Source organism: Lissotriton helveticus, chromosome 5_1 (assembly GCF_964261635.1).
Source record: "Lissotriton helveticus chromosome 5_1, aLisHel1.1, whole genome shotgun sequence".
Classification (NCBI taxonomy): Eukaryota; Metazoa; Chordata; class Amphibia; order Caudata; family Salamandridae; genus Lissotriton; species Lissotriton helveticus.
Genome location: NC_136065.1, coordinates 1,993,970,716 through 1,993,993,619, shown reverse-complemented (window position 1 = coordinate 1,993,993,619; position 22,904 = coordinate 1,993,970,716). Strand labels below are relative to the sequence as shown.

General features: G+C 50.7%; 1 protein-coding gene across 1 annotated transcript in view; it reads right to left on the bottom strand.

Annotated features, from left to right (window-relative positions):
* The window catches only part of LOC144753937 (E3 ubiquitin-protein ligase TRIM39-like), a 251,227-nt gene that overhangs the window by 184,362 nt on the left and 43,961 nt on the right, over positions 1-22,904 (bottom strand). The window contains exon 2 of the mRNA XM_078641466.1: positions 20,985-21,080. Coding sequence (XP_078497592.1) covers positions 20,985-21,080 — 96 coding nt within the window. The remainder of the gene's footprint in view (positions 1-20,984; positions 21,081-22,904) is intronic.

Below are 22,904 nucleotides of genomic sequence, written 5' to 3'. Positions count from 1 at the left end.
GGCAAAGACGCATGCAGGACTCGAAACTAAGAAAAGCAATAAAGAGAAAAATAGCACAACAGGAATTTGTTAATGTTGGAAAATACGATATCAATGCATGCCACGATATATGTATGTATATTAACGAACTTGCGTCATTGTTGTTGAATTCACCTAATATGACCTCCCCCTCAACCCCGAGTCAAAAGTATGTAGTCCGGCAGGCTCTGCAACCTAGGCCTGAAGCAACTGCTGGACAGATCAACGGTGGGGTAACATGTAACCCTTAGACAAATGTGCAAATAGGAAAACCCAGATCGATCCCACTGATAGGAAACAACACCACCATGGTCTTAGGAGATTGGCCCCAATAAAACACATTTGGCCGGAGGGGCGCGCATTCCCAAAACACCATTAAGTCAGATGCCACATTAGGAACACTCAGCCAATCAGAACACAGCATGCACACTACATGCAGTGATCACGTGCTCCCTACACCGGACATCTGGACACGTACCCACTGGCCCCACATTGTGTCCATGCAAGGTCGAAAACCACCTGCACTTCTTATCCATAGACCAGATATATGGCCTTGTGACTAGGCCCAGATTGCTGTCTCCAAAGGATGTACAAATTACTTTATGACGCTTCATGTAATGTATAAAAAGACAGCCGAAACCATTGTGCATTGATACAGTCTTCAGACCGCGACTGTTGCCTGCTCTCCTGGCCACTGCGTTTAATTAAAGCAACTGTTCCTATTTTGTCAAAAGCCTCTGAAGTCTTTTGTTTTTTCAAGGTAAATTCACATTCTTTTAACAAATTCACTCTATTTTCAGATCAGTCTAGCTTCATATTTTAGGAAAGAGTTAAGGATCTCTGAAGGAAACACCAAATCACAGTGTACCCACACTGGCTCTGGTCCCATTCAGTGATATCTTTTTATATCACACATCCGTCATTACTGTATCTAAAATTGTAAATTGATACTTGTATAGCGCACTACTCACCCGCAAGGGTCTCAAGGCGCTTGTACGAATACCGCTGTGGAACCCATCCTGGCTTTCCATGTGAGGTGTCCACTCCTGGGCACCCCCAAGGTGGAGGCCAGGTATCCTTAGCGTTGTGGAGATTAAGCAAGCTATTGCCCAGAGTTGCAGAGTGGGACTCCATGATTGGAATAGGCACCGAGGCGAGAATTATCAGGTCCGTGGAATTTTTGAGCTCAAGACCCGCCGAGGCGGGGTATCGAACCCTGGTCCCGGGCTAGAACGCTGCATCAGGGTCTGCCGCTCTAACCATTGAGCCACACTTTTCCACTCTCTCATTCCCTTTTCTCTGGTTGCCAGTACCATGCACCCAAGCCTCCCTTTGATATGTAACGTTGCCCTTCTCTCACTTCATATTATCGTAAGTGTCATACTCCCGCTGAGCGCCGCTGACATGAACGGGAACTACATCTCCCAGAATTCCTAGAGGAAGTAGGAAGTGATAAAGGAGACCTGCAACCTATAGAGGGCGTCGGATATTCTTGGTTCTTCCAGGTTTGGAGTTGCTTGCCTGTGGATGTTCCTGTCTCCTTGCCGATCCGCCTAGTACTTATCTGTTTGTATATTCAGACGGCTGTCTGATTATTTCCAGCTCTGAATTGCCCTCCGTTGGGGAGCCGGTTTGGCTCATGCGGAGGACGATTGTTTGTTGTGTTACGGGTTAGTTCCTTAACCCGTTAGTGACCGCTGAGCTAGAGCCTCTCTGCGTCTTGCGGAGAGAGCGTGTTTTGTGTGCTCATCTTCGAGTGGGTTGTTGCTCCGTTTGCCCTCCGTTGGGGAGCCGCGTTTCACGGCTCATGCGGAAGACGAAATCTCTTCAAAACCCATCGTCATTACCAGGCTTGGTACTCATTCGCCTACTTACTTTGATACTTGGAGTCTGGCCACCCCGGCTGGGGTTTATTCATTGGTTTCTTCGGGATATTGGATTGTGAAGGCGAGTGGGTGATTACAATCCCTATCAAGTTCTTCGTGCCTTTGTTCAGAGGATCCATAAGGTACTGTGTCGTAGCGTATTTACAGGGTGACATTAACCCAGCAATATTAGTTTCATATTCAAACATTACTTTGGCTACGCCCCACCAACAAGAAGCCCCTTTTGACGTCCTGTCTAGTGATAAGGGGGTATGTACATAATCTGTATATGTGTTGGTTCTTTCAGTCACTAGTATATGAGTGTATGCACCAATGTGTGTTTGTGTTCACAGGTGTGGTTGGCGTAATCCCTGTGCCTATTGAAGTGGATAAGGAGAAGAGAATTATCTTCCTATGTGGTCTGGTTTTGGTTATTATTTACAGGTAGATACATAGTTAGAGTTCTTAGCATATTGAGTTTTGGTTCTTGTGTATGGAAACAAAACAGAAGAAGGGGTTCTTACCTTCCTTTTCTTTTGTCGTTTCAGATCTCCCTCCCTGCTGTTCCCTCCCCTTCCCCGCGGGCTTTATTGCCCCCCGTCTGATCCTTCCTTAACCTTTGGCTATTTTAGCATTCAGGGTTTGGATAGATCAGAAGGTGGCCTATCTTTTGCATCACGCTGATCCTGAGGACGAAGCTGGATAACAGAATATCCGACCCAAGAATTCACGTCCTCCTGTTCAGCAGGTGTGAAAGATGGCTACATTAGATGACGTCTTAGCGGCCCTTGTAGTGGTGCAGTCTGAACTGCTCTCCTCCAGACAAGAAACCACGGAACTGCGCAATAGAGTGGAGGCGCTTCAGAGAAACCCGTTCAATGCGGGGACTTCCAGTCCCGCTGCGTCTAGCCCAGTGGTAGTGGAAATGCCTACCACGGTTCCTCTGGCTAATCCGGAACGGTTCAAGGGTGATGCAGGGTCAGTCCAAGTGTTCCTCTCACAAGTGATGTTGCATTTTACATGCAAACCTCGATCCTTCCCCACTAATCAAGCCAAGGTGGCTTTCTTGATTTCGTACTTGGCCGGTGACGCTGCCCAATGGGCAGTGCCCTTGCTCCAAAGAGACGACCCGGTTATTCATGACTGGGAAGCATTTAGGGACGAATTCCTTAAGGTCTTCGACCGGAGGGCGGACTCTTATGCTGCGGATAGAGAGTTGTTGCAGTTGCGTCAAGGGAATCAGGATGTGTTGACGTACCTGAACTCATTCAGGAGACTTGTTACAGAGACTAAGTGGCCTGATGCCAAACAAGCCTCTCTGTTTCATCAAGGTTTACGGGAAGATATGAAAGACGTTATAGCCCAGATAGACCCTCAGCCAGCCACTTGCGAGGATCTTATCAATCTAGTCTTACGTCTAGACCATAGAATGAGGGATCGCAAGGGAGATCCTAAATTGCAGGGAAGAACAGTTCCTTTATCCGGGGCTTCAACGCCGGTAGACAAGGACACAACGCATGCGGCTGAACCCATGGATATCGGGGCTGTTCGGGCAGCTCTTTCAGCTACTGAGAAGGAATTGAGGCGTAAACATGGGTTATGTTTATATTGTGGGAATCAATCAATCAAGGACATTTATAGAGCGCACTACCTACCCAGAGGGTCTCAAGGCGCTTGGGGGGGGGGGGGGGGGATCGGGGGGTGCTGCTACTGCTCGAACAGCCAGGTCTTGAGCTTCTTCCTGAAGGAGAGGTGGTCTTGGGTCAGGCGCAGGTCGGTCGGGAGGGAGTTCCAGGTCTTGGCGGCCAGGTGGGAGAAGGACCTTCCTCCTGTTGTCGTTCTTCGGATGCGGGGGACGGCGGCGAGGGAGTGACTGGCTGATCGGAGGTGGCGTTTGGGAGCGTAGAAGTTGATGCGGTTGTTGTGGTAGCTCGGGCCTTGATCGTGTAGGGCTTTGTGTGCGTGGGTGAGGAGACGGAAGGTGATCCTTTTGTTGACGGGGAGCCAGTGCAGGTCTCTCAGATGTCCGGAGATGTGGCTGCGTCGGGGGATGTCGAGGATGAGTCTGGCTGAGGCGTTCTGGATCCGCTGGAGTCTCTTCTGGAGCTTGGCGGTGGTTCCGGCGTAGAGGGCGTTGCCGTAGTCCAGTCGGCTGGTGACGAGGGCCTGGGTGACCGTCTTCCTGGTCTCGATGGGGATCCACCGGAAGATCTTCCGTAGCATGCGCAGGATGTTGAAGCATGACGAGGAGACGGCGTTGACTTGTCTGGTCATGGAGAGGGAGGAGTCCAGGATGAAGCCCAGGTTGCGTGCGTGGTCTGTCGGTGTGGGTGCGGTGCCCAGGGCGGGGGGCCACCAGGAGTCGTCCCAGGCGGAGGGCGAGGAGCCCAGGATGAGGACTTCCGTCTTGTCTGAGTTCAGTTTCAGTTTCAGTCGGCTGGAAGAAGGGACATTTCTTAAGGGAATTTCCGGTGAAACCTAAGATGTCCAGATTTTGCAATTTCAAGGGTGTTTCCTCAGCGGTCGAAAGACCGGCGGAAAACTAGAAGACTCTGAGGTGAACGAAGGGGTTCCTTGGAGTCAGGCATACATCCCTTCATTGTATAAGAACATAGTAGGAGCGCAGCATTTGTTTATTGAGGTATTGTTGATGGTACAGACCAGGTGGACCCCTGTGCACGCCATGATAGATTCAGGTGCTACAGGTATGTTTATGGACTCGTCCGAAGCAAGGAGAGCCGGAATAGTGTTGATTCCCCGAGAGACTCAAGATGTGGTGTATGCAGTGGATGGTAGAAGGCTGGATTTAGGTCCTGTTGGGCATCATACCGGTGAAATGGAAATGAGATACGGGGATCATAGAGAGAACGTTCAGTTCAGTATCATCAATGCCCCTCAGTATGGTGTTATCCTGGGTATTCCATGGCTCAAGAAGCATAATCCGGTCATTGATTGGGCTGGGTGCATCATTACACTAAATTCCCCTTATTGTAGAAACAACTGTTATGAAAGGACTGAAAGACCTTCGTCAGCATTAGCCTGTATTGAATACGTGGCTACTGCAGCAGAAAAAGAGGTTTGTTTGCCTGAGGTATATCAGGAGTATGAGAGCGTTTTTGATGAAGTGCAAGCAGAGACTCTCCCCCCACACAGGCAATACGATTGTCAAATAGACCTGGTCCCTGGGGCAGTGGTTCCTTGTGGAAGGTTGTATGCACTGACTGAAACTGAAAACGCGCATTTGAGAGAGTATTTGGATAAGTTGTTGGCACTTGGGTTCATTCGTCCATCCATGTCCCCTGCGGCATCGCCTCTTTTCTTTATACCGAAGGCCAATGGGGAGCTGAGAGCGTGCATAGACTTTAGGGCCTTGAATGCTGTGACAGTAAAGAACAGGTACCCCCTTCCATTGATCAGCGTGTTACTAGAACAAGTCAAGTCTGCGGTCATATACACCAAGTTAGATCTAAAGGGTGCTTATCATCTGGTGAGAATGAGGAAGGGGGACGAATGGAAAACCGCTTTTAAGACCAGGTATGGGCTCTTCGAGTATTCAGTAATGCCGTTCGGACTCTGCAACGCCCCTGCGGCGTTCCAATACTTCCTGAATGACGTTTTGAGGGAGATATTGGACCGATATGTCATTGTGTACATTGATGACATTCTCATCTACTCGGAGTCGGAGGAGGCTCATGTATGTCATGTGCAAAGAGTATTATCCATCCTGAGAGAAAACAGTTTGTATTGCAAATTGAGCAAGTGTGACTTTCATGTGTCCACAGTTGAGTTCTTGGGTGTCATGCTCAGCCCCCAGGGACAGGAAATGGCCGAGAGAAAGATCAAGGCTGTCAAGGAGTGGCCAGTTCCTAGGAATGTGAAGGATGTGCAATGCTTCATAGGCTTCGCCAATTTCTACAGGCGCTTTATTCATCAGTTCTCCAGAGTGGTGACCCCCATCACTCGCTTACTCCGAAAGGCACAACCTTTTGTGTGGGATTCTGCTGCCCAGGAAGCGTTTGAAAGTTTGAATGAGGCGTTTGTTTCTGCTCCGGTGCTCGCTCATCCTAACCCGGATAAGCCCTTCATTGTGGAGGCGGATGCCTCGAGTGTAGCGTTGGGAGCAGTGTTGTCTCAGAGACACGATCAGACAGGCCAGCTGCATCCTGTGGCTTACATGTCCAAGAAACTGAACGGGGCGGAGTGCAATTATTGTATCGCCGAAAAAGAACTGCTTGCGATAAAGGTGGCATTCACGGAATGGCGGCACCTGTTGATGGGGGCCAAACATCTTGTCACGGTATACACAGACCACCGCAACCTCCAGTTTATGACCGCTGCCAGACATCTTACTCCCAGACAACTTCGGTGGATGCTTTTCTTTTCGGAGTTCCATTTCACTATCACGTACAGACCTGGGGTGGCCAACAGAAAGGCGGACGCTTTGACTCGCCAATCCTCTTCCCGTGATCAGGAAACAAGAGAGGAACGGGCCATAATCACGCCAGCACAGAGTTTGTGTTCCATTCAGCCCGATGCCTTTCTGGAAGGGATACGGAAAGGGGTGAATACGTTCTATTGGAGGTCTTGGTTGCGGAGTCACGTTGAGTGGAAGATGCTGGATGGCTTTCCGGTGCATAAGGGTCGGCTTTTGGTCCCTACCGTGCCTCTTCGGAAGCAGGTGTACGAATGGTGTCATTGTTCCCCCAGTGCGGGTCATCTGGGGGTGGAGAAGACTGTGGACTACATCAATCGGAGGTGTTGGTGGCCGTCTTTAAGGAAGGATGTAGCAACCTTGGTGTCCGAGTGTGTGGTCTGTGCGACGGTCAAGGCTGATCACCGTCGTCCTGCAGGGCTCCTCCAGCCTTTGCCCACGCCTCATGTGCCTTGGGAACGAATTTCTATGGATTTTGTGGTGGGCCTTCTTAGAGACCAGGGGTGTACTGCCATCATGGTGGTGATCGACTATCTGACGAAACTGGGTCATTTCATCGCTTGCCCTCAAGTCCCTACCGCAGGGCAAGTTGCTCACCTACTGATGGTCCACGTGGTGCGTTTGCACGGGTTGCCGGCTGTCATCGTTTCGGATAGAGGCGCTCAGTTCACAGCGCAGTTTTGGAAGACTTGGTGTTCATCTTTGCATATTCAGACGGCGCTGTCCACCAGCTTCCATCCGCAGACGGATGGACAGACGGAACGTCTGAATCAGACATTGAAGCAATTCCTGAGATGCTATGTGGATCAAGGAAAGGAGAACTGGGTGGACTATCTATGACTGGCGGAAGTGGCATATAACAACGCTACTCACAGCTCCACTCAGGTGTCCCCTTTTTACTGTACATATGGTCGTCATCCTCGAATCCTTCCGTTTCTCCATCCTGTGTGTGAGGAGAGGGTGCCCGAGGCGGCTAAGAGGGTAGTTCACATCAAGGAGACCCTGGCACGGGCTCAGGGACATCTCGTTGCTTCCAAGGCGGCATATAAACGTACAGCGGATAAACATCGCCGTCCTGGGCCATTGTATCAAGTGGGTGATCTGGTGTGGCTGTCTACTCGGAATATCAGTTTCCGCAAACATAGTGTGTTCAACGCTCGCTACATTGGACCATATCCTATTGAACGTTGTATCAACCCGGTGGCGATGAGGCTGAGACTCCCGAGGCACCTGCGGATGCATCCGGTGTTCCACGTGTCCTTGCTGAAACCGTCTGTTTCCTCTGTGCGTCGTCTTCCTCCGCCTTTGGCGGTTATGGGCGGTTTTGAGTATGAGGTGGAGGACATAGTGGACTCGAGGTGGCATGGTCGTGGTCTTCGTTACTTGGTCTCCTGGAAGGGTTATGGTCCGGAGGACAATACGTGGGAGCCGGCTTCTGGAGTACATGCGCCTCGTCTGGTTGCTCGGTATCACAGGAAGTATCCGATGCGTCCTGGCCCACTGCGGCGCTCTTAGAGTGAAGGGGGATGTACTGTCATACTCCCGCTGAGCGCCGCTGACATGAACAGGAACTACATCTCCCAGAATTCCTAGAGGAAGCAGGAAGTGATAAAGGAGACCTGCAACCTGTAGAGGGCGTCGGATATTCTTGGTTCTTCCAGGTTTGGAGTTGCTTGCCTGTGGATGTTCCTGTCTCCTTGCCGATCCGCCTAGTACTTATCTGTTTGTATATTCAGACGGCTGTCTGATTATTTCCAGCTCTGAATTGCCCTCCGTTGGGGAGCCGGTTTGGCTCATGCGGAGGACGATTGTTTGTTGTGTTACGGGTTAGTTCCTTAACCCGTTAGTGACCGCTGAGCTAGAGCCTCTCTGCGTCTTGCGGAGAGAGCGTGTTTTGTGTGCTCATCTTCGAGTGGGTTGTTGCTCCGTTTGCCCTCCGTTGGGGAGCCGCGTTTCACGGCTCATGCGGAGGACGAAATCTCTTCAAAACCCATCGTCATTACCAGGCTTGGTACTCATTCGCCTACTTACTTTGATACTTGGAGTCTGGCCACCCCGGCTGGGGTTTATTCATTGGTTTCTTCGGGATATTGGATTGTGAAGGCGAGTGGGTGATTACAATCCCTATGAAATGTTCTTCGTGCCTTTGTTCAGAGGATCCATAAGGTACTGTGTCGTAGCGTATTTACAGGGTGACATTAACCCAGCAATATTAGTTTCATATTCAAACATTACTTTGGCTACGCCCCACCAACAAGAAGCCCCTTTTGACGTCCTGTCTAGTGATAAGGGGGTATGTACATAATCTGTATATGTGTTGGTTCTTTCAGTCACTAGTATATGAGTGTATGCACCAATGTGTGTTTGTGTTCACAGGTGTGGTTGGCGTAATCCCTGTGCCTATTGAAGTGGATAAGGAGAAGAGAATTATCTTCCTATGTGGTCTGGTTTTGGTTATTATTTACAGGTAGATACATAGTTAGAGTTCTTAGCATATTGAGTTTTGGTTCTTGTGTATGGAAACAAAACAGAAGAAGGGGTTCTTACCTTCCTTTTCTTTTGTCGTTTCAGATCTCCCTCCCTGCTGTTCCCTCCCCTTCCCCGCGGGCTTTATTGCCCCCGTCTGATCCTTCCTTAACCTTTGGCTATTTTAGCATTCAGGGTTTGGATAGATCAGGAGGTGGCCTATCTTTTGCATCACGCTGATCCTGAGGACGAAGCTGGATAACAGTAAGGCCCTTAATTCCCTTCTCTTGCCCATACTGATTTTTTTTTATTCTAACACTGCGAAATGTCCAGTGACCAGTTTTAACATCAGTATATTGACTCCCCTTTGCCATGAAGAAAATCAGGAACTGTTGCAATCTGTTGATGTCTCAGTAGTAGCCACACTTGACCAATCAGACAGAGACACCTGAACTCCTAAACTGTCATAGACTAAGGCAAGAACAGCTTTAACTTCTGAAGACAGTTCTCAATCTCCAACAAAAACTTCAAGATTTGAAGCCACAACTTTCAGTTCACATACCAGACATCAGCCACCTCAAGGGATGAACAACTAACAAATGAAACATTTTCAAGATGTTATTTAGAAATAAGATTAAAATAAAACACATCTCTTCATATTTCTGATTTTATGTAGTCCCATTTAAAGCTAAAATGAATTCACTGTGAATACTACAGCCTGTCAGGAATCCTTTACAGGAACACAGAAGCACAAATATAATTAGCTTGGGAAACAACTGGAACAACGCAGGCAAAGACGCACTTTTTCCAGAGATATCGCGATCTAGTGTCCGGATGGGAGGGGAGAGGAGAGAACGCATTGCCATTGGAACAAGAAGCTCCGGACGCAGACAGGCAATTTGGGTGGAGCCTGGTTGGGGGGCTAGTATTTAAGGGTTTGGGTCGGATTTAGGTTTCAGGGTGGGGGGAGGTCGGAGCAGTCTTATTAAAAGGGGGCAAGCATTTAGGTCTTCATGCGGGGGAGGAGTTTGGGGTCATTTTAAGGGCTGGGGAGAGGTTGTGGAGTTTTTAGAGGTGAGGTTAGGATTTAGGGCTTTTTAGGGATTTTTTTAAAGGGGGAAGGGTATTGGGCCTCAGGGTGGGGAACCTGGGAGGGGGAGTTTTAAGGGCAGCGCAGGGTAAATTCTAGGGCTTAGGGCAAGGGGGCAGGGTCGTTTTTATATAGAGGCAGGGTTTTAGGCCTCAATGGGGTAGGAAGGGAATGGGTAGTTTTAAGGACAGGTCAAGGTAGGTTTTAGGCCTCAGGGTGGGGGGGAATGGTAGGGTGGATAGAATTTTAGGGCTTAGGGTGGGGTGGGAAGGGAGGGTTGGGGTAGTGGCGATCTTGACCACGTATATCCGCTTACCAATCAAGCCTTTACAACAATATTATGTGGTAAAGGCATGAGTGGTAAAGTAATGCGTGGTTAAGACGCAATCGTGGTTCAGGCTGCATTCGGGCTGCGTTGTAGAGGCATACGTGCCTCTGTCTTACAACCAATCAGCTGACACTGAGCCTATGTTATTATTCACAACCCAGACCTGTAGAAGGCCTCCCCTAGACAAATTCAGTTAGGCTGAACCATTTGTCACCTACTCTGTATAAAAGCTATCGACAAGGCAGACGGAGCAGGATTGTGTCTACTACTCAGTTGAAGGAATTAATAAGTTAGCTTCCATGTGCAACTGATCAAAGTTTAGTACATATTTCACTTCTGTTTAATATGGTTCAATGCAATTTTACACTTGTTCCAACCACATGGTTGCAAATACCTATATGAATGATAAATGCTGAGTGCTTCAACCATATTCACCCAGAGTATTAGTGTTAGATTTGGGGGTCTCTAGTTGGCACAGGTAGGTACTTGTGACAAATAGGGACCCTTGCCTCTAGTCAGGGTAAGGGAGTACACTCCTAAAATAACCCCTGCTCACCCCCTTGGTAGCTTGGTACGAGCAGACAGGCTTATCTCAGAGGCAGTGTGTAAAGCATTTGTGAACACATACAGTAATCAAGTGACAACACTACCGATGGACACCACACAAGTTGTATATTAACCCTTTAAGTGCTGCCGTCGGCCAACGGTCGTCACGGGCACTACCTCCCCAGTGCTGCGTGCGACCGTTGGGCGTCCAGTTCAGCACTGGATAATGGACAGCGCAGCACTGGGGAGGTATATTTACGAGCTCCTAAGGTGTTAAAAATAAGTATTATTTATATAGATTTAACACAAACGACAAAAATCCACAATACTGTACTTAACATGGTAGAATTAGCTTAGGTCTCTTTAGATCTTAAAATGCAACACTTTGAGTCAATGAACCTTAAGATGCGTAATGCTTCGACAACGAAAGTGTTGCAGGGATGGTGATGCGTTGAAGATCCAGTGCAAAGAAACAAAGATGGCGTCTTCTTCTTGATGTGACGAGCTCTTCCGATGTTGTGAGATGTCTCGACTCAATGCGACAGCTCCAGCGGCGACACCCTTGTTCAGTGATGCGACGACAGCGGCTTTGGCGGCGACACTCTTCTCCGACAATGTGAGACGCTTCCGCTTGATGTGACAGCTGCAGAGGCGACACCCTTGTTCAGTGATGCGACGACAGCGGCAAGCTTCTCCGTGGATGCGAGGCGCTTCTTGTGATGCAGTGCACAAAGAGGGGCCTCCTTCCCTGAGCTGCCTGCCAGGTTGAAGTGAGGTTTGAATATCCTACTAGAGAGGGTAAGTGAATCATTATCTACTATTGATAATTAAGGCTATTGACAATGAGAAATGATCATGTCAGTAGCAGAGCACCCAAGATGATTTGCTGTTTTTTGTTTGTCTCTCTCTCCTTGATTTTACAGATATTCCATGTATTACCTGACAAAAGGACGCAGGAATACCGGTTTTGTATCATATTTTCTTTATTCACACAATATATCAGCAGCAGCAAATAAAATCTAGTCATCTTAGTTGGTCCTGGAGAAAGCCACCGATACAGGACACTGATCATACGGCTGAAACATGTTGACCTTGTCCTAATAGTAGTTTTAAATATATACTACTGATTTGCGTTGCATTTTAATCCGGTCAGGTAGAGCATGTGAATAAATTCGTGGTTGTGCATCTAACCTAGGCAGTTTTAACTTCCTTTCCACCCTAATTCTTCACTACCAAAATCATTTTTCCTTTTTTGCGCTGCACCCTCACTACTCCTTAAGACTCACATATGGGATTTAGTATCCATCCCCCATAATAATTGCAAGAAAACATCTCTGAGCTCCTTCATCACAGTGAAGAAGTCGTAGCTCCCAGTGGGACTAGGTTTTCCTACTGGAACCCATATGATGAAGCATGTCACCCACGGGTGAGTGAGGGTTTTAGTCCTTAAGGGATACATTCCCCTTATTTTTCATCCCCTTCAATTATTATTATTTGTTTGATGTTTGTTGAGAGAGGCTTGAAAAATGGCTTTATATAGCCTGTGAGAAGTTGGCCTGGTATATGATGTTCACTATTCTAGTGAACACCTTGCACCAGTCCAAACAACCCTTATAGTGGTGGTTGTAAGTCAACCTTATAGACCAGCTATCCTAGTGGTAGCGTGGTCAGAACAGTCTTAGGCTAAAAGACTCTTGAGGGCGTGTAAAGCCATATGTAACCCCTTGAATACCAAAGGAAAGGACACCACACAGGATATATATAAAATATATATGTATTTATTTACTAACACACTCCTCTGAACTCTTTATGAGATCAGAGGCCATAGCACATAACAAGTTACTTAATCAGAATATGTTAAGTTGCACAAAATACAGTTAGGCCCTAGGGGCGAAGCAAACCATATACTAAGAAAGTGGTATAAGTACCACGTCACGAGAAAAGGAAAGGCCTAGGGCCTGAAGAATCGCTCTGGCTAAACTATCTGAACCTTAGGTTAGGAGTAGGAGGCCCACAGGCATCGCGTGCAGTGTCTTCACACACACATGTGAGTCAATGTTAAGTCAATGGGAACTTAGAGTTTAGAAAAAGTAGGATTTAGGACACTTCCGGTCTAGCTAGGAGGAAACAACTAAAAACCTAGACACTTGGATAGCCAATACCCTTGGGAGCACCGAAGGACTCGCGTTACCTCACCCATAGGAAGCGGGTGCATAGGTGTGAAGATTTGTCGGGTTTCGCCGTTGAAGCCTATGGAGATCTGGAGGAAAGATGCTGCAGGCGACCAGGAGGAAGACGTCCAGGTGGATCCAAGGGTGGATCGAGGATGAAGAAGACCTGAAAGCAGAGGGGACAGAGTCTGGGTCACTAGCCAGTGACCGGGTGGAACCAAGAAGGAACCAGACGACGTCGAGGAGCAATCAGGTGCTGTCGTGAAGCTTGTCTCTTCAGCCACGCGGACCAGGAGGCGAAGAGGACGACCAGATGCTGGTGAGGAGCTGTCCCACGAAGGTTCTCACAGATGGAGGGGTCGACTGCTGGATTATAGTCAACAAGCCTTGGCAAAGGCAACCCACGCAGGATTCAAAGAAGGCTTCTGATGCAGACCAGCAAGGTCTGAGGTGCCTCACCTTTGCAGGGAGGCAAGGGCCAGTCTGGAGCAACCAGACCAGCAAGTTGGTTCAAAAGGATTGTCGTCACAGAGGCTACTAGCCAACGGGCCAGCAACCGGACAATGCGTCGAGCAGAACACAAGCAGAAGGGCCCCACGCAGAACTCGTGGAGTATGGAGGGCTGATCTTCGGTGCAGGTGGAGCTCAGATTCGGGGCTTCTCAATCCCCAGTGCACAGCTGCGAGGATACCTCAGGAGCGGCACAGTTAGCAAGTCGTAGACTTTTCAAGATGTCCGGTCCCACGAGTCTCGTCGCCTCCACGGATCTCAGCTATGCTGCAGACGTGAAGAGAGGGTCAGAGAGGTCTGGAAGTCTGGGTCTTGTCAGGCTCTGTCCTCGGGTCCCAGCGGGAGCGTTGACAAAGCAAGCCGTTTATTTGCTGGATGGTGCCTGGTTGCCCAGGGTAGTCACTCCTTGGCCACAAGGGAGAGTCTTCAGTCTTCAGCTTCAGCAGAACGTCGAAGGTCCAGAGTTTCGTTTCGAGTTTCAGTTCAGGATCAAATCTCAAGTCCTGGGACTCAGCTCCTACCTTTATACAACTAATACTAATAATAATCCTGAGCTTATAAAGCGCCTGGTTACACTAGCCAGTGTGTCCCCGCGCTGTGCCGCTGAGGAACCCACCCTGGCCTGTTCCTATGAGGTGCCACTCCTGGGCACCCCAAGGTGAAGCCAGGCATCCTAGCATTAGGGCCAGTGTGGAGATTAAGCAAGCTATTGCCCAGAGTTGCAGAGTGGGACCCATGATTAGAGTAGGCACCGAGGTGAGAGAATTATCGGGTCTGAGGACATTGAGCCCAAGACCCTGCCGTGAAGGGAATTGAACCCTGGTCCCGGGCCAGACCTCTGCATCAGAGTCTGCAGCTCTAACCAGTGAGCCACACTTCTCCTCCAAAAGGGGCTGGATTACTTTCTAGGTCCCTCCTATGGGTAGGACCAGGAAGCGGGGTGGTTACACCCCCTTTCCTTTGTCCATTTTCGTGCCAGAGCTGGGGCTGCCCCAGCAACCGGTTTGAACTGGGGTATGCATGGAGCACCTAGTGTGCCCCAGGCAGTGTCTCAATCTATTCAGCACTCCCTGTCCCAATACACAAAGTCCTGTCTGGGGTGGTGCTCGCACCTCTCCAGGCAGGAAACCTATTGTCCAAACCTCCGTGACTGGAAGGACTCCCAGCAGCAGGAGGTCAGACTTGTGTCTGTGGCGGCAGCGTCCATTTTGTGACGCTGGGGCTCTGGTTAACTTTAACCAGGATATCAATCAATCAATAATGCCATTTGTATAGCGCACTACTCACCCGGGAGGGTCTCAAGGCGCTTGGGGGGAGGGGTATGCTACTGCTCGAACAGCCAGGTCTTGAGTTGTTTCCTGAAGGCGAGATGGTCCTGGGTCAGCCGAAGGTGGATGGGGAGGGAGTTCCAAGTCTTGGCAGCCAGGTAAGAGAAGGATCTTCCTCCGGCGGTGGCTCTTCGGATGCGTGGTACGGCTGCGAGGGCGAGGCTGGTGGACCGTAGCTGGCGGGTGGGCGTGTAGAAGGTCAGGCGGTCGTTGAGGTACTTGGGGCCCAGGTCGTGGAGAGACTTGTGTGCGTGGGTGAGGAGCCGGAACGTGATCCTCTTGTCGACGGGGAGCCAGTGCAGGTTCCTCAGGTGGCTGGAGATGTGGCTGCGTCGGGGGAAATCCAGGATGAGTCGGGCGGAGGCGTTCTGGATGCGCTGGAGTCTTTTCTGTAGCTTGGCCGTGGTTCTGGCGTAGAGGGCGTTTCCGTAGTCCAGTCGGCTGGTGACGAGTGCCTGGGTGACAGTCTTCCTGGTCTCGGTCGGGATCCAGCGGAAGATCTTGCGAAGCATACGCAGGGTGTTGAAGCACGATGAGGAGACGGTGTTGACTTGTCTGGTCATCGAGAGGGCGGGGTCCAGGATGAAGCCCAGGTTGCGTGCGTGGTCGGTTGGCTTGGGTGCGGTGCCCAGGGCTGGGGGCCACCAGGAGTCGTCCCAGGCGGAGGGCGAAGATCCCAGGATGAGGGCTTCCGTCTTGTCCGAGTTCAGTTTCAGGCGGCTGTCCTTCATCCACTCGGCGACGTCTTTCATCCCTTCGTGTAGGCAGGTTCTGGCGGTGTCGGGGTCTCTGGTGAGGGAGAGGATCAGCTGGGTGTCGTCGGCGTAAGAGATGATGTTGAGGTTGTGCTGGCGTGCGATGGCTGCGAGAGGTTTCATGTAGATGTTGAAGAGGGTGGGGCTGAGTGAAGATCCTTGCGGGACGCCGCAGATGACTTCGGTGGCCTTGGAGCGAAACGGGGGGAGGCGGACTCTTTGTGTTCTTCCGGCGAGGAACGAGATGATCCACTCCAGTGCCTTCTCTTGGATACCGATGTTGCTGAGGCGCTGGACTAGGGTGCGGTGGCAAACCGTGTCGAACGCAGCGGAGAGGTCCAGGAGGATGAGGGCCACTGTTTCCCCCTTGTCGAGCAGGGTCCGGATGTCGTAGGTGGCTGTGATGAGGGCGGTCTCGGTGCTGTGGTTGGCTCTGAAGCCGGACTGCGAGGGGTCGAGGGATCCGTTCGTCTCGAGGAAGGCGGTCAGCTGTCTGTTGACGATCTTCTCGATGACTTTAGCAGGAAAAGGGAGGAGCGAGATGGGGCGGAAGTTTTTGAGATCGGTGGGGTCCGCTGTAGGTTTCTTCAGGAGGGCGCTGATCTCGGCGTGCTTCCAGCTCTCCGGGAAGGTGGCGGTGTTGAAGGAGGCGTTGATGATGTTCCGGAGTTGGGGTGCGATGGTGGAGTCGGCCTTGTTGAAGACGTGGTGTGGGCAGGGGTCGGTCGGTGATCCGGAGTGGATGGTGTTCATCGTGCGGGCTGTGTCTTCGGTGGTCACCGTGGTCCAGGTGCGAAGGGTGGCGGTGGGGGGCGTTGGTTCGACGGTTGGGTGCGTGGGTGGGGCGCCGAAGCTGTTGTGGATGTCGGCGGTGGAAGAACGAGGCGAGGGAGTCGCAGAGGTCTTGTGACGGAGTGATGTCGTTGGTGCCAGTGCTGGGGTTGGAGAACTCCTTGACGATAGTGAAGAGCTCTTTGCTGTCGTGGGCGTTGTTGTCCAGTCGTTCCTTCAGGGATTTCTTCTTGGTGGTGCGGATGAGCTGGTGGTGCTTGCGGGTAGCGTGTTTGAGGGCGGTCATGTTGTCAGTGGTCCGGTCGAGGAGCCAGGCTTTCTCGAGGGTGCGGCAGGTCTTCTTGGAGTCCTTGAGGTCGTCGGTGAACCAGGATGCCTTCTTGCTTCTGGGTCTGCTGGGAGGGTTCTTTAGTGGCGCGAGGTCGCGGCGCAGGCAGTCACCCACTGTGTGAAGTTGCGGGCTGCTTCGTTGGGGTCCGTTGTGTTGGCGGGTGGGCTCTGGCTGAGGGAGGTGGTTAGCTGGTCTTGCGTGATCTTGCTCCAATTCCTGTGAGGTACCTGTTGCGGGTGGTGGTGGGTCGTGGATCTTTTGAAGCTGAAGTGGACGCAGCTGTGGTCGGTCCAGTGCAGTCCGGTGGCGTGGCTGAAGGTGATGTACTTGCTGGAAGAGAAGACGGGATCAAGCGTGTGGCCGGCGTAGTTGGTGGGGGTGTTGACCAGTTGCTTGAGTCCGAGGTTGACGAGGTTTTCCAGCAGGGCGGTGGTGTTGCGGTCCTTGTTGTTCTCCAGGTGGAAGTTGAGGTCCCCGAGGAGGATGTAGTCAGTGGAGGGGAGGGCGTGCGGGCTGATGAAGTCTGTGATGTCTTCGCTGAATTGTGTGCGTGGTCCCGGGGGTCTGTAGACGAGGGTGCCTCTGAGGGTAGTCTTAGGGTCGGTGTGAATCTGGAAGTGGAGATGTTCGGCTGCGGCGAAGGAGTCGTTGGCGTCGGTCGTGATGCGGATGGTGTTCCTATGGACGATGGCGATGCCACCTCCGGTCTGGTTGATGCGGTCCCTCCTGATGATCTTGTACCCGTCCGGGATGGCGATGGCGATGTCGGGTGCAGAGGAGGCGTTCATCCAGGTTTCTGTGAGGAAGGCGACGTCCGGTGATGTAGCGTCGAGGAGGTTCCAGAGTTCCACGCCGTGTCTGTGGACGGAGCGGGTGTTGATCAGGATGCACTTGAGGTGGTTGCTGCTGGTGTTTGTCTTGGAGGGTGCGGGGCAGGTTCGGAGGCAGGTGAACTTGCAGGTGCCGCAGGTGAAGGGTCCGTGGGTGCGTCTCGGGGTGGCTCGGCAGCAGGCGTGGGTCCGGCCGGCATTGAGTGCGTTGAGAGTGGCGGCGTCGTAGGACAGTCGGGTCGTCTTGCCTCGGCGGGGAGGGCCAGGGGTACTGGCGCGGGGCGCGGGGCGCGGGCCAGGCGCGGACGGGCGCAGACGGGCTTACCTTTGGCGCACCTTCGGCGCTCAATCGGCGCTCCCGCTGCGCGCGTCCGCTGCGCGGTCGCTCTGGGGGCGTCATAAGTAAGGAGCCGGGAGGGAGGAGCAGCTGGGTGGCGGGAGCGGGGCGGCGAATGGAATCACAGGGGGGCGGGGCCGCAGGGAGGCAGCAGCGGGAAATTCCAAGAAGCAGCGGGCAGCGGGAAATTCCCAGGAGCAGCGGGAAATTCCCAGGAGCAGCGGGCAGCGAGCGAAGGAATCTGCAGGCAGGAGGCGGAAAAGGCAGGCAGGAGCGGCAGCAGTGAGTGGGGCGACCAAGCCCTGTGGAGGGCTGAGCGGTCACACTCTGTGGTCCCCTACGGTCCCCTTAAGTAAGGAGCCGGGAGGGAGGAGCAGCTGGGTGGCGGGAGCGGGGCGGCGAATGGAATCACAGGGGGGCGGGGCCGCAGGGAGGCAGCGGCGGGAAATTGCAAGAAGCAGCGGGCAGCGGGGAATTCCCAGGAGCAGCGGGAAATTCCCAGGAGCAGCGGGCAGCGAGCGAAGGAATCTGCAGGCAGGAGGCGGCAAAGGCAGGCAGGAGCGGCAGCAGTGAGTGGGGCGACCAAGCCCTGTGGAGGGCTGAGCGGTCACACTCTGTGGTCCCCTACGGTCCCCTTAAGTAAGGAGCCGGGAGGGAGGAGCAGCTGGGTGGCGGGAGCGGGGCGGCGAATGGAATCACAGGGGGGCGGGGCCGCAGGGAGGCAGCGGCGGGAAATTCCAAGAAGCAGCGGGCAGCAAGCGAAGGAATCTGCAGGCAGGAGGCGGCAAAGGCAGGCAGGAGCGGCAGCAGTGAGTGGGGCGACCAAGCCCTGTGGAGGGCTGAGCGGTCAGCAACAGCATGTCTTCTCCCTCCAGAAGGGTGGAATGCTACCCCTGTCGCCAGAATTGGTGAGGGGGTAGTATTCCAAAGCGTATGACACCTTACACGACATGTTTAGATAAAGCCAAACCAAAGTTAGCATTCAACCGCGAGGATTATAATGCACTTAAGAGTACATGGTATCGCAATATCATAGAACAGCTATAAGGACATGGTTCCGAAAGCTGCAGACAGGCTCAGCTCATGCTAGAGCACCATCTCACACATAACCAAGCACTCTGCCTCCAGGATTGTTAAGGCCTGCCATAGGAGTGACTTATAGGTTACTGTGTGTCTATATATAAGGGTAGATATAGGAATACTATACCTAAGCAAGGGGTGATTACAAGACCTTGCCCCAGCTGAGTGATCAGCCAGTTGTGTCAGTTTGAGTGGCCAGCCAGGGGTGGCATAATACATGCTGGAGCCCCTGGTAGGCCTTGGTTACACCTATGTCCTGAGTACCTAGGGTACACTTCTACAGGGGCTGACAAGGTGAACCAATTCCCAATTTTGGATGTACCTAGAGTACATGGAGTCCATTTTACAGAGAGAGCAGATAGCCTGGGGTCCTGAATAGCAGGATCCCAGGCCAACTAAGTCGAAAACCAGCTAAACACTAGGCAAAAAGTTGGGGGTCACCATAGTCAGGTATCCGCTTTCCTACATAGCCCAGTAAAGGTGTATGGTGCATTGATAAGACCCGAGGAGATACTGTGTTGTTCATGTTATATAAAGGGGAAATTTCTCCTCGTAGGTCTATAAACTTGTTTCCCTAGGACCCTAACCCCACCTTTGTTGTTACAAGTGGGTGCACTTGCCAAGTCAACATGGCAGTACCCTACTGCACACAGGCTCTGCAATGGCAGACCTGAAACACACTTTTACAGGCTGCTTCTGTGGGTGGCACAACCAGTGCTGCAAGCCCACCAACAGCATTTGGTTTACAAACCCTGGGCACACTCAGTGCACTGTACTAGGGTCTGACAAGTAAACCAAATCAGCAAATCATGGAGCCACTAATCCATACATCAATTTACAATAGGGAGGGCATAACTTTAGCACTGATCAGCAGTGAAAAAGTGCCCAGAGTCATAAAACCAACAAAAACAGGTCAGACAAAATACAGGAGGAAGGCAAAAAGTTCAGGGATGACCCTGCAAAAAGGGCCAAGTCCAACAATTAGACACTGTTGATTTGTCTGGCAAAGAATGAATAATTGTTTTAAAACAGAGTAGTGAAAAAAATCCACTTCTTGTAAATAACCTTCCACTATGCAAGATAACAAATATAAGCAGATGTCTGATGAATCTTGAATATCTAATAATAATGGTACACAAGATAGTTTGAAATCTTCTTTAAAGAAAGATCAGGTTACGTGAAAATATGCCCCAATTGCCCACCTTTTTAATAAGATGATAAACGCAAGATTTGCATTTGGGTTTTACAAATACCTCTCTTCACTCGCACCCATGGGTGGATTTACAACCCAGGAGCGAGGAACCGTCTCCTAAAGTTCCAGCAGGGGTGGCCTTAGGCATGTGCAAGCTGTGCACCTGCACAGGGCCACCAAACCCCAGGGGCCACCAGGCCAATATATATCCTTAATATAATAATCCTCCGAGGATGGATACATATTTGCATGGCGGTCCCTGGCAGGGATTTGGCGGCCTCCGGCTCTGTTCCACTTCCAAACACCCTGACCACCCCCCCTCTTCACTGGCCTCTGCGCTCCGCCCCGCCCTGACCCCCTCTTCCGGGGCCCCCTACCTACGCTCCCTGCCCAGAGCCGCCATGAGCCTAGAGCCACCCCTGGTTCCAGCTGTGCTGGCCATCAATGACAAGCTTTAAATGTCCTTTTGGTTAAGAATAGTAATGACGGGAGATTGTAGAGGAAGTCTGAGCAATTCAGGCCGTGTCAGTGACCACCTTCAAATTACACGTGCAGAAAGATATATCAAATACTGGCGGTTGAGGGAGAACTGGAGACTACACCTCTTGGACTCCTGAACATGTAGTAATACATTTTAATATCCTTGCTACTATCACCCTTCGACTGTGCGGTCATCTTCCCCAAAAAGGTAGCTACACATGAATCATGGATATGGTTAAAGCTGGATTACATTTAAAGAATATCCAAACAACAGCTCCGGTAACCCCTGGATCCTTAGAGTGACATTATGCTTTTATGGTCAAGCAAATCGCAGATAATAGGTTCACAGTCAGGACAACTTTGATCCAGGTACGTCCAACACCTAACACAAATGCTGTGGTCATCTGGAAACTGTTGATTACTGTTCCCTTACCTCGATCTGTTTCGCTTCCGTTTCTTCCTTGCGTTGCAGTTCAAGCATATTGCTCAGCTTCCTCTTCAAAGGGTTTAGACAACCCCAAAACTTCCCCTGAAAGAAGAAATTCTGAATTTTCAAAGCCATACAGATATTGTTGTACAATAACACAGCACAATGTACAACTATCCTGCTGAGGCTGAGATACCTACTCTATATCTGTATTTTATCAACATTGTTCTGCTCTGTAAATGTTACTTATTCATTTGTACAGGAAATTCGATGACTAGCATGTTGTCTACAAACAGAGTATGGTGATGAGTGATTTACTTCATAACAATTTTGTTGTTACGAAGTATATTCGTCAGGGGGACGAAGAGTGAATGATCCCTCACTCTCTAGTTGTTAATATAGATGAGTGATTTACCTAAGGTATTGTGATGCTTGGGTTAGCGACAGAGTTTATGGTGCATGTTTTCTAGCATGGGGACTGCGAGGACGGGCGTCTACTCACACATAAAATACATACTCATGGGCAAGCTGGCACCACATTTATTACGATAAGCATGTTGGGATATTCTGGGATGGCTCCTTATCAATCAATGGAATTATGATGGGCTTGTTCTCCACCACATGATTTCTGGTGATGAGCTTCTAATGATGCTTGTTTGCACTGGGATTAAGAGATGCAGACAGGACCAGCTGATTTTAGCCTGTCCACTCCACCTACACACAGGTACAGTGGACGTGGCAGACTAAGTACACAGAGGAACGAGACAACATAAGGAAAAGTGACTCAACAGACAGGATAGGATGGAGTAACATAGGTTGGCCGAGGAACTTCAAGTTAAGGGCTATCCCAGGCAAGAATGGCAAGCAGGCCACTTACAACACCCAATCTACAGACTATCTCTGCAGTCTTCCTTAACCAGGGTCTTTTGCTCCCATATGTGTGGGACATGTTAAGAAGGTGCACCTGCAGGGTGCTGGAGAGGCCTCTTTGCTCATTTGAGAGACTGAGTGCTTGATTCTTTGTTATCCTCATCGGTGTGTGGTGATCCAAAATAGTGGAAGGGTTTCGGGGAGGCTGCCGAAGTCTCTGCTGACCTGGGCACCTGGTTTTCTTCATTACTTTACCTCCCGCTTCCACTAACAGTTGTTTCTTTGATGGGGGTGTCAGGTCATCCATCATTCCTTTGTAGTTGCAAGAGCTGCCACAGTAACCCCACTCCACCCACTTTCTACCTTCATCTGCAGCTCTCTGAGATGTAATCTACTGTCTGGAACCCAATAAGCATTGCACCTCCCACAGGAGAGGCACTAGTTGTCGATGGCCACTGAATCAGTTAATCATTCAGTGTCCAAGCAGTTTGTGGTTGGAAGAGCATCTCAGACTTCGAAAGTTACATGAGAGTTGATTAGTTCTCACTATAAGTTCTAGCTATTACGAGCATTACTATGTTCCAGGATTTTTGACCAACATGGATGGAGTTTGCTGTGGAGGGGAGATGTAGCATACAAAGGAGAGCCTAAAGTATATACAAAATGATGCATGAAATGCTTGAATTAATTTCAGCCGCTGGTATATTTTTGGGGCCACTTTCTGGTCCATCGTTATTTTGCACAACATGCCACCTCAGGTCAGGGACCAGCCATATGCAAATCAGTCTTGACCCTGATCCAATGGGAACAGTCTAGCCTCAACAGCCAGGCCAGGTCCTTCCTGAACTGAAACACAAGCAACACAGGACCGGCATTCCCCTAGTTATGGTTTCAGCCAGGTATTGCTTGGTTTCAGTGTGCACGGGCCCCACGTCTGGGCATACCTATCCTACTTAGGGCGACACACTAAGGTATAGAAAAAAGCGATGGGCGGAATACTTGAATCAATCTTGGCACTGGTAATTACTCAGGCTGCATTATTCAAGCATTTCATAC